Genomic DNA, 17,812 nt, shown 5'->3' on the forward strand with positions numbered 1-17,812 from the left:
ATAGTAGAGGTTATTTTTTAAAATATTTTTAGTTTGAAAATATATTAAAATAATTTTTTTTATTTTTTAAAATTTATTTTTAACATTAATAAATTAAAATGTTATAAAAACATATAAAAAATTATTTAAAACAAAAAAAACTAAATAATGTTTTTTGAAAACCATTGCCGAGGCGGCAAAGACAAACAGGCTTATATATAAAGAGAAGTGAAAGATGCTTCCCTCTGGAAGTGCAAATCTCTAACAAGGTGCTGTGATGCAACTTGTTTGCAAGAAAGTGAAAAAGGCAATAATTGAACTACTGTAATTTAATTGCACTTGCAAACAAATAAACAAGAGAATCCTTCAGACTTGTCACTTTGCTGGGAACTAAGGCTTCAAAACAACAAACAATAGAGAGGTAGCAGAGGAGTCTTTCAGTGCTTTCCCTCAAGCTGTCATCCCCATCTACAGTACTCTTCTTCTTACATCTTCACACTGGCACACATGGATTAGCACTTCACGTGTCTTATGGACCCATAAAAAACCCCACCTGATCGTCCCTCCCTTTCAAATAAATCAAAGGGAGGCCCCATAGTGCCTCTCATCTGATCTCAAAGCAGATACGCGATGCTTACATTCCGACAGCCATATATATGAGAAAAACATAATCTATAATAATTCATGTATGGGAGACAAAGGTATGGGCATACCTGTCATCAGAGGCGGAGGGATACACAAACCGGCGAAGCCATTGAGTATCTCATTTTTCTAAATATAGACAAAGTTCCCTTTAACATGGTAAGAGAGATAAATTTCGAGGCATGTTTGTCTTTGGTGGAAAAGGTGAGATTGTGGTTGCAACTGTTGGGAAAAGGTGCAAAGATTTGTGAAATCTTTCTTTCCTGTGCCTTTTTTTCTTCAACTTGGCATCTGTGTTTGATGGCTTCTGTTATAAATCAAAGAGCACAAAAAGAAGAACCAAAAGAAAGTCATAACAAGTAGGCAGTCTTCATACGGATTCTTAAAACTGAATATTGGTTGACTCAGCCACCCAAAATCTTCACCTTTAAATTCCCCCCCCAACCCTTGGCTCCTCCATACCACTTCTTTTGCTCTTTTTGCATACAAACGTGAAAGAAAACCAGCTTAATCACCTTTCTTTCCTCAACTTTCCAACTGAAAAAATAAATGAGATATCTACCTGTGAGTATCCTCAAGCAAACCAATATGCTTTTCGTAAGAAGCTTCTTGATTTTGTTCCTGAGCTGCATGACCATAACAATAAACCTTTGTTTTTCCAGCAACCCTTCTTCGTTGAGAACCCTCTCCGTTGACGGGCATTTCAGCTTTGATGAAGTTCACCATGCAGCCAAAGACTTCGGCAATAGGTTTCAGCTACTACCTTTGGCAGTACTATATCCAAAGTCAGTTTCTGATATTGCCACTACGATAAGGCATATTTGGCAGATGGGTCCTGATTCAGAGCTGACAGTTGCAGCTAGAGGCCACAGCCACTCACTCCAGGGTCAGGCACAAGCCCACCAAGGAGTTGTAATCAATATGGAATCACTCCAGGTTCATAAAATGCATGTTTACAGTGGAAACTATCCATATGTGGATGCCCCTGGCGGTGAGTTGTGGATAGATATCCTGCGTGAATGCCTCAAGTATGGGTTAGCACCAAAATCATGGACAGACTACTTACATTTAACTGTTGGCGGTACTTTGTCTAATGCTGGGGTTAGTGGGCAGGCGTTTCGGCATGGCCCTCAGATCAGTAATGTCAATCAGCTGGAAGTTGTTACAGGTTCGTTCGAGTAAAATTAGTAAAATAGCGAAAAAAAGATTTTTGTTTTGTTTTTTTTAAAAAAAAAAAAGGAGAAGGGAGAAAACGAAAATACAGTAGGCAACACACATGAATGATTTGCATCTAGGCAAATGGGACCGGGGTCAAATGAAGTATTCATGGCATTGTCCTTGCTATGCATGCTGTGCCTAGACCTTGCTCCCACCAAAGATATTTTGACCATTGCCAATAATTTGATGTTCAAGTACAAAAATTAGAGTGCACGACCACACACAAATATGCAAACATGGCATGAAAAAAATATCATGTGCATCTCACAAATCCTTCTGTAAAATAACTGAAACTCCGTGCAGGAAAGGGAGAAGTATTAAATTGCTCAGAGAAGCAGAATAGTGACCTATTTCACGGCGTTCTTGGAGGACTTGGTCAGTTTGGCATCATAACACGGGCAAGAATATCCTTGGAACCAGCACCTGATATGGTAAAATTATAGCCATTGGGTCCACGTAGAAGTTTTACTAAATCAAAGCAAGATAATGAAATAATGCCTCTAGCAGTAAGTTTCGTTTCTCACATCACAATTTCATATTTTGAATAGGTGAAATGGATTAGAGTTCTCTACTCGGACTTCGCGACATTTGCCACAGACCAAGAGCGTTTAATAGGTGCAGAAAGCACATTCGACTACATTGAAGGATTTGTGATCATTAACAGGACTTCTCTCCTGAATAACTGGAGGTCATCTTTCGATCCTCAAGACCCAGTTCAAGCTAGCCAGTTTCAATCGGATGGAAGAACTCTATACTGCTTAGAATTGGCCAAATACTTCAACCGAGACAGGATAGATGCACTAAATGAGGTGAGCCACATGGTTCATTATCTTCTGGTTTTCATATATCAGTAAACTAATTAGGAAATCATAAACTAATTAATAAAATGGCATTTACTCACAGATCCATTTTTTCTCATGCAGGAAGTTGGGAATTTGTTGTCTCAACTAAGTTACATGGCATCAACACTTTTCCTAACAGAAGTTTCATACTTGGAATTCTTGGATAGAGTTCATGTGTCTGAGGTCAAGCTACGGTCCAAGGGCTTGTGGGAAGTTCCGCATCCATGGCTGAATCTTCTTATCCCCAAAAGCAAAATAAACGATTTTGCGGATGAAGTCTTTGGCAACATCCTAACAGACACGAGCAACGGTCCAATCCTTATCTACCCAGTTAACAAATCAAAGTAACAGTTTGACAAAAAGAATTAATTTCAATTTTGTGATTTCTCCAAGTTTTGTTGACTGATTGACTTACTGATTCTGATTTCAGATGGGACAACAGAACTTCTGCTGTTCTTCCAGAGGAAGATATTTTCTACTTAGTGGCTTTCCTTAACTCTGCAATGCCCTCGTCCATGGGAACTGATGGCTTAGAACATATCTTGACTCAGAATAAAAGAATTCTAGAATTTTGTGAAACAGCACGCCTTGGGATGAAGCAATATCTGCCCCACTACAATACACAGGGAGAATGGAGAGCCCACTTTGGCCCACGATGGGAAGTTTTTGCCCGGAGAAAATCTACTTACGACCCCCTGGCAATACTTGCTCCTGGCCAGAGAATATTTCAAAAGGGAATATCTTTCTCATGACACTAGCCATATACGAATCTTAAAAGGAAAAAAGCCCTTGTGGCATGTGAGGGGGATGCCTTAACCCGAGTAAATAGATAACTATCATGGTCTCCTGTCTTCTCATATACAGCAAGTGTAACTAGAAGGGTGCAGGGGCTAGTTGAATTTTTTTTCCATCAAACAAGCCAAACATTTCCAATATGAACTATTATTTATAGTAAAAGGCACTGAAAACAGTAGCCGTAGACGAAATGTACATAGTAATCATTTTTCAATTAAGTGTCGGTTATTCCTACAGTGAATCTAATTCTAAAGACAACAGTGATATCTTTTCTTGCAAGAAGAGTTAGCTGATGTATGACAAAAGAAGAGCCAGGTCCCATTGCTCCAAATGTTTAAAGCAAAGAGAACCAATAAGAGAGTAAAAGGACTATAAACAGTAGATAGTATAGTGGTCTATCATGGACATACCTCAGACGTCTCAACCCACTTTTGCAGCATTCAGTCTACACCAACGACAGAATGCCATATAGCAGTGTGAAACTGTTCTACAGCCATTGCCGTCTTAGGTGCAATACTGCAATCCAGGGGCAAAAGATCCAAGCAGGGTGTGTAGCGAGAGAGAAAAGCAGAAACACCTGAACAAGTCAAGTTTCTTTTTTGGGATCGTTCTGGAGAGAACAATCACAAATAAATATCATTAAACAGGATCCTCCACATGATTATTCAGCCACTATTCAGCCATAAACTTGACTCATTGGCAGCCAAGCACAAAAAAAATATTTGTTTTCAGAAGAGTGCATTATACAAGGTTGATCCGTAATGAACCGTGATAACAATTTGAAAAACAAAAAGAAAACAATTATCATAAATAACATCAGAAAATGCTAAGTGTTTACTGTTAGTGCTGTCCAATAGACCTGTCTCATACACGCAGGTAAAGGATTCTCAATACATATCTTGCCAAGGATGTGGGATTTAAACCTAATATACTTATCCTTTAGTTCCCTAAAACTGAGCGAGGTTTGTACTTTAATGGTCCTACAAATCATTTGCCATGATTCTCTAATCCTTGCTTTCTCAATGAATGTTAGTGTGGTGAATCTTCCCCATTTTCATTTTATATTCAACCAACGTCAGCCACAGAGAAAAGATCTAATGAGAAAAGCAAACTCAAAAGGGAGCAACATGCTGTTTACAGATTCTAACATATCAACATGTCAGACTATTAGGCAATAACTCTCAATGGTTCATGCAGTTCATTCTCTGCGTAATCACTGTACTTGCATATTCAAGCAAAAAGTTGCTAGGCAGACATGGACATCTCCATAATTTTATAGGTCCAGAATGCCTGCTTTTGTTTTTCAAAAGCACTCAACCAACCGATGACACTAGTAAAATTACAGTAGCTACAGAATAAAGTGAATCTCTAATTTTCCATTGAACACTAAAGACCTTTAATATAGAATACTTGCACTATAAGGAGCCAACCTTTAATACGGCATGCATGTGACGGGAGTTGACATATCAAATAAACTATTTAAATCTTTCATGCTGCAAGCAATTTACATTACCACTTAACTAGAAGTTACAGATTTAAGATTCTATAAGAAAATTACAAATTGTCAACAATAAAATGCCAAGACATACCATAGATAGAATACAGTTTCTTTGCTAGGAGACATTGCAACTTCAAATCAAGCATTTCATATGTGAAAACTTGACCTACACGGTGCCCATTACTATGCAACAGTTATTCATACTAACAATCCAGAAAACAAAAAACAAACAAGTTGTTCAACTTCTCTCTGAACTCAAGACCTGAAATCAAGTAGTAAAGACTGCCCAGTGAAAGAGATAACATTAGCCAGTGGTCAATGGAATATGTATAGCCACCGTGCTGAGCTTTTTTTATTTTCTAAATTTAGGGCTGTGTTTGGTCCCAAATCCAATAATGACATTATGGTACAGTACCACTAACTATACATCTAAGTTCCTGTTTTATTGGTTATTCCAATAAGTTTCTGTTGGAAATTGCACAGAAAACCAATACCTTCGGATGTATTCATCTTGTTAACATTGAAATGCTAATTAAGCACCTATAAGCACAAATATTTGGTAACTGAGTAGCAAGCACACCGAGTTTTTTTGTTTCCATAAAATTCTATTGGAACAGTGAAAACAGATTCATAGAAAATTACAAAAAGGATAATCTTTCACCATGAAAATACAACACCTGGGCACTACTGAGTACTAGTATTTTTCTTCAAAAAAAAAAATACACACAGCATGTCATGTTTCCCAGTTCTTTTCTTCATATTACAATAAAATCTAAAGTTTGAAATACTGTATATATTCTTCCATGTTCCATCTAAGATGGTGGCTCCTGACAATCTACTACTAATTAAAAGCATATCATTCAACATCATTTCTTGAATTTTTTAATTCATAAAGCATATATTTAGAGCTGTACCTGGCTTGTAAGAGGTTGCATTATTCAATTTCAAATCACTTTGACAGAGCACCTATCCAAAGTAGCAGTTACTGCCAAATTTTCTTATGACCTTCCAAGTCCACAGAAAAGTTTTGGTGGCGATATAAACATCAACATTTGTCCACCAACTGCAAAAGGACAAGTTCTGTTTTTGCTTATCCTGGAATAAGAAAAATGGCACAAGTAGAACTTATGCATTCCCTTAAATAAATAGTATCTACAGGAGCTACAGTTCAACAGCTCATCAACAATAGAATATGAAAATGTAAAACATCAGTAAAATTGTCAATTGAGGAGGGAAATACATAGAAATTAAAACTTAAACAAGTTTTCAGCAATTCAATCCACAGAACTAAAATTTGAAACCTTAGCAAGGCTACTGAGAATTTGAAAGTGAAGATCTATAAGAATACGCATATGAAATGAATGGGATAGAGGAATGAAAAAGATAGTCATCTGATATAGCTATTAAATTGCTGAAAATGTTACCAAGATATGCACTTAATACAAGCATATGAATAAAGAAAACACGTCATAATGTCTTCTATAAATCTGAAAAGATACATAAAAAACAACATCTGTAAGCTAGCATCATTTTAACATGTAGACTTCATCAAGGAAACACCAAGCATAACACATCTCAATGTGCAGATTAAACGGCTCAACCACAGAACAACAATAGCATAAATGACAAAATTATGTGATGTGACCTAGAATCAACTAGCATAAGCCAAACTTAGGCCACCACTACTCATCTAAGCTCAAACACAAACTGCTTTCAAGAATATTCATTGTTGAGTTCTATTCCTTAGGGGTAAGAGTTGAATCATTCCACATTTACATGTTTCTATGCTAACAAGAAAATATGCTGAGATATTCTGAATTTTCTTTTAAAAAAGAGTAATATATTAAAAATGATAAAACCAAAAAGCCTAATCTGTTGAGATCTTTACTGTAGGGAGAGAGTGAAGAATATTACTTAATACATTGATTTAAGTGCCTTGTGATAAACCAAGCACAAAACAAGTTCCATATCAGTGTAAAGAATATAAATGTTGACAAGCGTGACTTTAGACAAATGCATGTTGCAAGAATTGGCAAGGTTTATATCTTTAAGGTGCAAAATAAATTAGGCAATACTGGATGCTTCAGTCTAATACAGGTTAAGACCCAATGTTTTCCCTGTAAATCCAACATAAATTTGGGTTTATGTAGATCACTATACAACTTCAGAAGAAGAGAATGCCTCTCATTTTAGTTCTATAAGTTCTTTTGCACTAAGAAAAAACTGTTTCATATTATGAAAGCTAACTATTTTAAAAGCCTGAAAAAAGTCTTCTGATTGATGAAGTTTCCAGTGCAAGGGAAAACCATTTTCCAAAGTGTCATTGGTTTAATTCCAGAACCAAACACAAATGTTCTCTAACTGGGCCCTGATATGGCAGGATCAAGCAACTGTGGAGAGCTCAACTTGTCCCAGTTGCATTTTTGGAAAACTTGTCCAATCAACTTCAAATGTCAAGCCAGCTTATCAGAGAAAGATAAATAAACCCAACCAAGAACATATCTGCGGTGCAACCAGACCTGGACAAATGGAAAGTAAGCTCTCTCGTAGATATCAGCCATGGACAAGACATGACCTAATTTGTCCAATTTCAAAGAATGATAAACTTTGGTGGTCGAGTAGAATCAAGCTAAAAGCAGGGAGGACGGGGTGATCCAAACCATTAAAAATAAAGTTCTACAATGCAATCACAATGCTGCCTCTTGTGATACCAAGACGCACACTACAGCTTTGCTAAAAAAAAACGGTGCCAACCACTTACAAAGCATTAAAGATGTTCTAATTACCTTTGAAGTTAAGCCAATAAACCCCTAGCATTCTGCTTCTTGTCTCCCTTCATTGTTTCTGTTAACCAAGACTCAACTTAACTAGCAAATCCCAATTAATCATTGAAAAAACAAGATTCTTCCTCTTCCTCTTATAATAGAATGATCTGCTTTGAGAATCTGAAACCCAAATTCCATTGACGCTTAATAAGAGCTCTCTATTGTTCCCCACTAAGCCATTTGACAATTTGAAGTGCAATACTTAATCAAAGGTAAATCAATTTTACTTGACCAATATCATCCAAGAAATACAGAGGACCATTCAACATATGGGACAGCCGAATCGAAACATAGTCCTAACTCTTAAAAAACTTAGTAGCAAAGACAATTTTTATCAAGATAACAAGGATTGGCATCTGCTAAGAAATTTAACAAGAACAACCAACAACACCCTCCTAAACAGGCTACAACACCCATATTATAGCTCATATTCGCAAAAACAAACATCTCAATCTCCAGAAAAACAAACCCCAAGAAGCTCTTTTAAATGCATACAGCATGGGAAAAGACATAATGCCCGAAGAAAATAAACTCAAAACAACAACCCTCAACATATTTGTTTCCCTGCATTGTCCTGTCCTACATTACATCAATTCTTGCACAAAAAGCAGCACAACATGATCAATTTAAAAAAAAAAACCCAGAAAAAAAACAAGAACTAACATGAAGAAGGACCTGTGATCAGATGTTGAGCTAAATGCAATTCCATTGGTCTCTTTCTCTGCAACCCATCTTTCATTTCACAAAACCAACTCTGTTCACAGTTACGGCTCGTCACAGCTAACTAGAATATAAGTTTGACAAAGGTGGTCGGTGGAGCCCAGTTACTGTCTTGGGTAACATTGGACTGGGCCTTCGATTGAGATTTTGTCCTGGTTTTTTTTTAGTTATAATTTTTTTATTGAGACCCATCTAGCTTTTTTTGTATTTTGGAGGACAAGCCCATTAAACGCTTAAAAGAATTATTTTCATATATTTAAAAATATTTATTTATTTTTATTTCTTCTATATAAAATATATTTATATCTATTTTATATTATCTTTTTATTATAAAACATTAACGGAAACGCAATCATAGTCTTCATGGTTGGTGTGTCTCACTTTTGTTATAGTCATGGTGTAACATCTCGTATCTTTTCAATACAATTACATCTATTTTTTATTATCTTATACATAAAAATTTTAGGTAAATAATATATATATATATAAGGAGGAAATACCAACAAACTTTTAATAATTTTATTACACAATTTATTATATCTCTTATTAAAAATTTTATTCACATTATCTATTTATAAGTTTTTTTAAAAAAATATAAATATTTTTTCGATATAATACTTGGTAGCTCAATGACTTTATGAAATAGATGTCCTTAAAGAAACTTACATAGTAAATAAAATTAAAAATCAAATCATATTAAATATTTTCACCATTCTAGTTACTAACATTTAACAATTATATCATCAAAACCAACTTCATAAGTTTTTTTTTTTAAGAATGTTAATCTTATATTAATTTCCAACACCTTACGTTTTTTATTATTTCTCCGATAAATTTTTTTCTCATCATTTTATTTATTACATTATCATCCTTCCATCATAATAAATATTTTATTTGTAATCTAATTTAACTTGTCACTTGATTTATTCCTTACAACTTTAAAATTATCTGGCCTCCATCAAACACTTTGATACAATATCCCTTTTCACATCTAAGTTATACCATAACTATTTTCACTTCATGAATATATTCAATTTATATTAATATTATTATTTCACAATTCAAGGAATTTACCCCATAATCCATTTCCTAAACACTTATAAATTATATGACCTTTAATAAATATTGTAACTCATTGCTTAAACATGTCTAATTCACATAGTTATTTAATTAATGTCAGCTTTTTATTTCCCTAACATTTATTTTATATATAATACATTGTACTTTAGTCTATATAGCATCCTTGTTATGTTAAGAAATTTTCTCGATTTATTATTCATTCCTTTTATTTATGTCCATTTATATTATTTATAATTTATCAAATAACATTCCATTACTTTTATACATATAAGACATGCTCAAATCATCTTTATTTTCCATTAAACTTTATCGGTATAGCTAATTAAATACTCACTCATTAACCTATCAACACATCTAAACTCATATACACCTTGCTCCATTACATGTTATTGTTAATACCAAATACATGATCTAATACACGACACGATATTGTGAGATATCTAGAAATTTATTTAATATCAAATACAATCAGCTTTATACACAATTATCATTTGCTATTATCTCTTCTATATATATTTACCACATCAATTACTAAATTGATAATTTTTTATTTTACATTTAACCTTACAAATCAGTACAATTATCACAATTTAAAGACATGTCAATACCCTATCTAGCCCAAACTAGGCATTTATTCTGTTACTAAATTAACTGGTTTTTAAAATTGCTCATTTATCATGACACTAGTTCTATTAACTAGAGTAACTCGATTGCCCATTAACTAAGACATTAGTCTCATTGATCACTGCAACTAGTTTCTCTGATTGCCCATTAATCAGTGCACTAGTCCATTAATCATGGTAACTAGTTTCTCTAATAGCCATTAATTAGGACACTAGTCTTCTTAATTATGGTAACTAGTTTCACACATATTAATACAAAAATAAAAACATACCACATTTAACGTATTTTTTCATTACTTGACATAATGAATTTGATGAATAAGGTGTTAAAGTGTCAAGCATCTTTTCCACAATAATAACTACTCATATGTTGATTATCTCACATGTCAATTATTTTAAAGTTCTCGTCATATATATTTGTCCCAACATTAATTTTCATCGTAATGATCCAATACAAATTACACATGATTTTTATTGTTTCTATTAGTAATAGATCATGCATCAAATCCTATCAATGCGGTCAATAATAACTCTTGCATAGCAATTTTGTTGTTGCAGTCAAAAGTAATACGTATAAGGGTTTTCTGTCCTTGCAGTCAAAAGTAATATAAAAAAGGTTTTTTCTCCATTGCAGCAAATCACATCTTATAATGTACTATACATTATCGCTTATATGATTAACTACAAATTACATATCAATTTCTACCTTCAAGGTATACACCTTCCATCAATAATAACAACAATAATACAATGTATAGTTTAATTACCATTGCAGTTTTAATAATTATAAAACCATGTATAAATAATTAAAAAGGCAATGAAAGGTCATTCCTTACCTTAACTCCTGTTATCCAAGCTCTTAGTAAGTCGAGTTTCGCTTTGATCGCTTCTCCTTCAAGTCCCAAGCAATAATCATAACGTTCATATCATTACTTTAAAATTTATTTGTAGAAATTTCTATATCATACATAAAAAATTCAAGTAATTATTGTTTTCTCTACTTTCACTTCAAACATCAATTTTCCTTTATATTCCACAAGTCATATTTATGTTATTTATTTAAATCCTCACTAAAGTTTTCACATCATTGTAATTTCCAATTCAATGGTCATTACATTACAAACAATTATTTAACAATTAATATGAAATTTGCCACACCTCCATGATTTCATATTTACTATTAACACACATCAACTATTTTTATTTGAACAAATTTAACAACTTAGCCCCACAAAGTCAATTTAACATAAAATGCTCATTCATTCCCAAATTGTATTTTTCATTTCTCTATTTTATCTACTAATTTTATTTATTTCTCTTTCAAGTTTCTACCAATTATTTTAAACACAAAAATAACACCAATTTAAACAAGAAATCACCATGATTATTGATTATTGTTATTTAATTATTCAACATGATAAATTCAATACCAACACAAAATACATATATTTTCATTCCTACAATCATTTTCACAACATAAATTCCATGTTATCACCCATTTTTATCCACAATTTACTCATTTCTTACATATTACTCCCTCTTTTTATATATAATCCTTGTATGCCTCAAATTGATTTAATTTCTTAAAAATTCTTCTATGGTAAACTTCATTCTTTCTCCTTTCATTAATTTTTATTTCGATACTCTTCGTCAAGGTTCAAACCGACCGGTTTTGGTTTGGTTCGGTTTTTTAGAACAAAAACCGGTTCAACTGGTTTGACTCGATTTTTTCCGGTTTGACTTGATTTTGGCTCGGTTTTTTCAATTTGACTCGATTTTTTATCCGGTTTTTTTGGTTCAGTTCTGTTTGTTTTTTCGGTTTCAGGCTTAAAAAACCAAAACCGAACCGAACCAGTCAATTTTTTTAAAATTTAATCGATTTAATCAATTTTTTTTCACGGTTTAGTTTTTTCAGTTATTTTTTTTCCGATTCTCTCAGTTCTTCAGTTTTTTTTAAAACTCCTATTCACTATAACTTAATACCACAACAAATTTTATCTTAAATCATCATCCATACATTTATACATATCAATCATATCCAAATAACAATAATTACACCATGATTTATTTAAAATTCCTCCACCATATTACATCCATTATGAACTACTACAACCTAATTTATTCAATTACGAGTGAAATCATATTTTCCTCAAATTTTCACCAAATCCTAACTCAAAAATTTCTCAACTCTAAAAATTACTTAAATCCTACTGAAACTTGTATAAATGAGTTCTAGCCTCCGGTCAATAATTTGAGCTTCAAAATGTAATAAGTCGATATTTTCCCAAATTTCTTTCTTCTTCCTTCTCTTTCCTTGCTTTTTTGTCTCCACCATTTTTGAGAAAGTAGCACATTTGTGAAAAGGGGGACATTTTCCCCAAAATTTCACCAAGAATCCTGGCTCAAAAAGCAGCTTTCTTTCCTATCCACTTCGAATTTTACGTCAGTTTCTTCCTCTACGTGTTCTCCTTTTTTGTAAGAAAAACCAAAGACACGAGGAACTTTGTGTGAATACAGAGGGCCAAATTCGGTGTTTCCGTGTTTTTTCTTTCTTTCTTTTTTTTTGTCGGAGGAAGCTGACAAACAAAGGTTGTTTCGCTTTTCCTTCTTCTTTCGAGTTTACCTGCTTTTTGCTCACGTTTGACTGGGTTTGGTTTTGATTAGCTGGCCAAAGTTCAAGACTTTGTTTTCAAAGTTGGGATCTTTTTAGCATTTCTTCGTTATATCTCATGTCGGTTTTCTTGATAGATGTTGCTTATGCCATAAAAATCTCGTGTGGCGAAAACCATTTTGCATCTTCTTCTGTCGTGTTATAGATGGCCAGTGGGGGCCAGAAAGAATTGTCTTGATTTAGCCAACAAAGCCCACCTATAAAATTGTGGTTGTTAGGGTTATTAGCTGATTTGAGCTTTTATGGTTGCTTGAGGGAATAGGGATGGAACCCATTTATCAATTAAAATTAGATTGTTTCAAAATCCATTGAAAATTTAGTTTCTTCAGAATCAGTGAATTAAAGACTAGAATTTTGCATTTGAAGCTGAGGATATATCACCAAGAAAGGTTTATGTGGTGGTATAAGTACTAGTTGTTGTATTCTTTCTTTTATTGGTTTATTGAAGTTCTTGAAGCTTATAGTAATTGAAGGAGAGGGGGGAATAGTTGAAAATACAGAAGAAATGAATCACGTTGTGGATTCAAATGGGCCGGTTCAAAACTTAAATGGGGTTTTGGAAGAGAAGCTTGATGAGCTTCGTGCTCTGATAGGCAAAGCAGAAGGTGATCCGTTGAGGATTGTTGGCATTGGGGCTGGTGCTTGGGGTAGTGTGTTTACTGCCTTATTGCAAGAGAGTTATGGTCATCTGAGAGATAAGGTTCTGATAAGGATATGGAGGAGGCCTGGTAGATCGGTTGACAGGGCCACGGCTGAGCATTTATTTGAAGTTATCAATTCGAGGGAAGATGTGTTAAGGAGACTAATTAGACGTTGTGCTTATTTAAAGTATGTTGAGGCAAGATTAGGTGATAGGATTTTACATGCAGATGTGATTTTAAAAGATGGATTTTGCTTGAATATGATAGACACCCCACTTTGCCCATTGAAGGTTGTGACCAATTTACAGGAGGCTGTTTGGGATGCTGATATTGTTATTAATGGATTGCCATCAACTGAAACCTGTGAAGTATTCGAGGAAATTAGTAGGTATTGGAAGGAGAGGATTACAATGCCAATTATCATCTCTTTGGCAAAAGGTGTAGAGGCTGAGTTGGAGCCAGAGCCACGCATAATAACCCCCACCCAAATGATCAACCGTGCAAGTAAGATTACTTCTCTTAGTTTTTTCTCCTAGTAATCATGCGATAGTTCTTTATTTAATGCCAACCTTTCACACATCATAATTGTTGACAATGTGCCTTGCAGCTGGAGTTCCGATGGAAAACATTCTCTATCTCGGAGGACCTAATATTGCGTCAGAGATTTACAATAAGGAATATGCTAATGCTCGGATTTGTGGAGCAGAAAAGTGGAGGAAACCGTTGGCAAAATTTTTGAGGCAGCCACACTTTGTAGTGTGGGATAATGGTGATCTCGTTACTCATGAAGTTATGGGTGGTTTAAAAAATGTCTATGCAATTGGAGCTGGTAAGCCTTAATTTCATTAACTCTTAATTCCGATATTGTAACACTATTAGATGATATTATTCATATCTCAAGTAGTTGATGCTTGAGCTCCATGCTCAACAATTAAGTCATGATTGGCATCAAGGATCTGTATGTTCTCAATGACACATAATTTATCATGCCAGAAAGTACGTTTATATCAGCTTTCTGGTGTACATTGCTTCATGCAACTTGAAGTTTCCATGTGAAATGAATCTAAATCACCAATGAATTTAGACATTTTTCATGTGGTAATGGTTTTTGTCACAGAAAATTAACTCAAGAACTTGACTGTTTTATCATTGTAATTATTGAGCCAGGCATGGTGTTTAGATCCACCATTCGTGTTATCTTAAAGCATTAGTTTGTTTATATGCACCTACTTCCTCTTTGATTTTGAGTCTTCAATCTGAAAATTTAACTCTTGATTTTGATTCTATAGGAATGGTAGCAGCTCTGACCAATGAGAGTGCAACCAGTAAATCAGTGTACTTTGCCCACTGCACATCAGAGATGATATTTATTACACATTTGTTGACCGAAGAACCAGAAAAACTTGCTGGCCCCTTGTTAGCCGACACTTATGTAACCTTACTGAAAGGTCGCAATGCATGGTATGGTCAAAAGTTGGCCAAGGGGGAGCTGAGTCTTGAAATGGGAGACAGCATCAAGGGCAAAGGAATGATTCAGGTAATCTTTGCTACTCATAGACATGGTCAATGAAGATTCTCAATGAAGATTCTCAAGCTTATTGGACTTGCATCATATTAGAAGTTGTCTGCAACAGAATTTTTTCTGAGAAAACTTAACTGGTCAATTATTTTTTATCACCATTTTAAAGATCTATGTGTTTTTTATATTTACTGGATAGCATGCTCCAGTAGGTGCAAGTTCAGAACCGCCAATTTGATTGAAATCTATGCATGATATAGTCATCCAATACATAATATGAGAGGATTATAATAGATGCTTCTTAACTTGCATTTACAAATTTGTGGTTTGTAGGGGAGGGAGAATATCTGAGTGATGATACCTCCATTACTCAGAGACTGTTGACCCATTACAAATTGAATTTGAAAACTATCATCAGTTTTACTACAAATTGAATTTGAAAACTATCATCAGTTTTAAACAATTACTCGGAGTTACAAATAACTCTGTGGCTTCAGTGCTTGTGATCATAAAAAATATGCCCTCGTACAAAACCAACTGGTTCGCTTGAGATGTTTATTGCTTTTGCTAGTCATTTCTCCTCATCAGCAATGTTGTCCGCAGTCGATTTTGTCCTTTCAGCAGTGTATTCTTTGGTTTTAACCTTGCACAACCAGATCCACCTTTTATATTTCTTACTTTCTTGTAGATCAGCGTGTTAAGCCCACCCTTTTGATTTGCAGGGTGTTTCAGCAGTGAAAGCATTTTACGAGCTGCTAAGTCAGTCCTCCATAAGCCTCCTCCATCCTGACAAAAACAAACCTGTAGCTCCAGTTGAGCTTTGCCCCATATTGAAGATGCTATACAGAATACTTATGACAAGGTATGTGATGCTTTGTTCTATAATCGTACACGGTTCGTCTTCACACTTGCACTTGGAATTGCAGTGCTTGGATGCTCACCATTTGTCTGGATCCATGTGTTTCATTATGCATTCTGATACTTTTCATGTGCTTGAACATTCAGGGAGTTCACAGTGCAGGCCATTCTTCAAGCATTAAGGGATGAAACAATGAACGACCCAAGAGATCGCATCGAGATTGCGCAAACCCATGTTTTCTACAGACCAGCACTCCTTGGTCAGAAACCTTGACAGCTTGTGCTGCCTCCTCTCGTATGCTTTTTTGTCACTCCTCAGTAGATGTAAAAGTAACAAGTTAGATTCCACTAGCTAGTTCCTGAGCTTAGTAGATAAATTCTTAGGATGAGAAGGTTGTGATCTGTGTATTAGAGTTGTTAACTTCTGTAATGTTGTATCAATTCCGTCATTTTGTTTAATTCTGACTTCATTGATGACAATGAACAAAGACTTGTTGCATTTTATTTCTCAAGACTCTGTGAGATGCTTGTTTGACTAAGAATTCTGTCATCATGAAAAAAAAAATCTTTTAAGTAAATCATATCTTGCTAAATTACATGGCTTCTAGACTGATTGGATGCATTTGAAATTATCATAGTGATGGTTTTTTTTAATATAGATATTAAAAATAAAAAAAATCTAAAAAAAATATTTTAATATATTTTCAAGTAAAAATTATTTTGTATCATAATACTAAACTGCAAGTATTTTGAGGTGAGTAAATTAAAAGAATTATTTGAAATATATGTAAAAATTAATTTGAAATTAATTGAATAAAAAATAAATAAATTTTATTATATATATATATATATATATATTAACAATATCTAAATGATGTGGGGTAATCACTTTTCCTTCACACCGAATTACAACAGTAATGTACAGTGCTTTTTTCTCTTCTTCTTCTTCTTCTTTTTTTTTTTTTATATTTTTTCATTTTTTTCGAACTTTCCCTTCTTTTTTTTGTTTTTTTCTTTTTTTTTTTCCATTTAATTTTTTTAAAATTATCTTTGTTGATTTTACTTTTTAAATATTGAGCTGGTTAAAAATTTCGCTTTGTAATTTTTTTCCTTTAAAATATTCTAGATTGCTATGGTATTTTTCCACGTAGTTTTTCAATTTTATTTTTTATTTTTCAAAACTATATTTGTCAATTTTTTTATATTGAGCTGATTGAGAATTTAGTTTTGTAATTTTTTTCTTTACAACATTGTTAATTACTACAATGTTTCTCTGCATGATTTTTTTTTTTTTTTTATGATTTTTTCTGAAATTATCTTTTTTAATTTTAATTTTTAATATTGAGCTGATTAAAAATTACAGTTACAATATATGAGGAAAACACTGTAACTTTCCTTGCAAATTACTGTGGATTGCTATAGTGTTTTTTTCCATATGATTTTTTTCTGTTTTGTTATATTTTTTCCTAAAATTATCTTTGTTAATTTTATTTTTTAAATATTAAACTGGTTAAGAATTATAATTACAATAAAGTTAAATCATATAGGGAAATCGTTGCAGTTTTTCTCACAAAACACTATGGATTGCTACAATATTTCTCTAAATAGTTTTTTATTTTATTTTATTGAGGAAAACACTGTAGTTTTCCTCACAAAACATTGTCAATTGCTGCAATGTTTTTTCTTAAGGGTTTTTTTCCTTCCAAATTTATCTTTGTTGGTTTTTTTTAATATTAAGTTAGTAGAGAATTTAGCTTTGTAATTTTTTTTACCTTTTATTAACAGAAAAGCTAAATCATGTGGCGAAAAGCACTATATCTTTCATCCCAAAACACTGTGGATTGCTATAAATTATTTTGTTCAGTCTCTAAGTTTTGATCACCAACACAACTTTTTTTTTT

General features: G+C 33.5%; 2 protein-coding genes and 1 long non-coding RNA gene across 18 annotated transcripts; 2 read left to right on the forward strand and 1 right to left on the reverse strand.

Moving 5' to 3' along the window:
- Positions 1-290: 290 nt before the first annotated feature.
- On the reverse strand, positions 291-8,559 carry LOC133681183 (uncharacterized). Of its 15 annotated transcripts, XR_009836439.1 has the most exons (6): positions 8,463-8,551; positions 7,761-7,919; positions 5,889-6,037; positions 5,066-5,140; positions 3,887-4,086; positions 291-2,262 (listed from the first exon to the last, which is right to left on the reverse strand). It is a non-coding gene; the product is annotated as an uncharacterized LOC133681183 (long non-coding RNA). The 15 variants fall into 15 exon arrangements; XR_009836442.1 differs by lacking the exon at positions 5,066-5,140; XR_009836437.1 differs by having other exon boundaries at positions 3,887-5,140.
- LOC133681182 (cytokinin dehydrogenase 6-like) lies at positions 1,171-3,712 on the forward strand. Its single transcript, XM_062104348.1, has 5 exons — positions 1,171-1,789; positions 2,143-2,270; positions 2,388-2,648; positions 2,763-3,025; positions 3,112-3,712. Exons 1-5 carry the CDS (start codon positions 1,171-1,173, stop codon positions 3,431-3,433), a joined length of 1,593 nt encoding a protein of 530 aa, XP_061960332.1. The 3' UTR covers positions 3,434-3,712.
- Positions 8,560-12,472: 3,913 nt separating the features above from the next.
- Positions 12,473-16,423, forward strand: LOC133668744 (glycerol-3-phosphate dehydrogenase [NAD(+)] At3g07690, cytosolic-like). 2 transcript variants are annotated; one of them, XM_062088766.1, is made up of 5 exons: positions 12,475-14,038; positions 14,142-14,363; positions 14,824-15,071; positions 15,776-15,915; positions 16,059-16,423. In XM_062088766.1, exons 1-5 carry the CDS (start codon positions 13,399-13,401, stop codon positions 16,183-16,185), a joined length of 1,377 nt encoding a protein of 458 aa, XP_061944750.1. In that variant the 5' UTR covers positions 12,475-13,398; the 3' UTR covers positions 16,186-16,423. The 2 variants fall into 2 exon arrangements, with proteins under 2 accessions (XP_061944827.1, XP_061944750.1); XM_062088843.1 differs by lacking the exon at positions 16,059-16,423 and having other exon boundaries at positions 12,473-14,038; positions 15,742-15,914.
- The last annotated feature ends 1,389 nt before the right edge of the window (positions 16,424-17,812 follow it).

Source organism: Populus nigra, chromosome 1 (assembly GCF_951802175.1).
Source record: "Populus nigra chromosome 1, ddPopNigr1.1, whole genome shotgun sequence".
Classification (NCBI taxonomy): domain Eukaryota; kingdom Viridiplantae; phylum Streptophyta; class Magnoliopsida; order Malpighiales; family Salicaceae; genus Populus; species Populus nigra.

Excerpts from the sequence above, each read along its gene's own strand:
- LOC133681182 (XM_062104348.1), top strand. The coding sequence starts at position 1,171 with ATGAGATATCTACCTGTGAGTATCCTCAAGCAAACCAATATGCTTTTC. Across the intron at positions 1,790-2,142 it reads TCAGCTGGAAGTTGTTACAG|GAAAGGGAGAAGTATTAAAT; the intron begins GTTCGTTCGAGT and ends AACTCCGTGCAG. Across the intron at positions 2,649-2,762 it reads GGATAGATGCACTAAATGAG|GAAGTTGGGAATTTGTTGTC; the intron begins GTGAGCCACATG and ends TTTCTCATGCAG.
- LOC133668744 (XM_062088766.1), top strand. The coding sequence starts at position 13,399 with ATGAATCACGTTGTGGATTCAAATGGGCCGGTTCAAAACTTAAATGGG. Across the intron at positions 14,364-14,823 it reads TGTCTATGCAATTGGAGCTG|GAATGGTAGCAGCTCTGACC; the intron begins GTAAGCCTTAAT and ends TTGATTCTATAG. Across the intron at positions 15,072-15,775 it reads AGGGCAAAGGAATGATTCAG|GGTGTTTCAGCAGTGAAAGC; the intron begins GTAATCTTTGCT and ends TTTGATTTGCAG.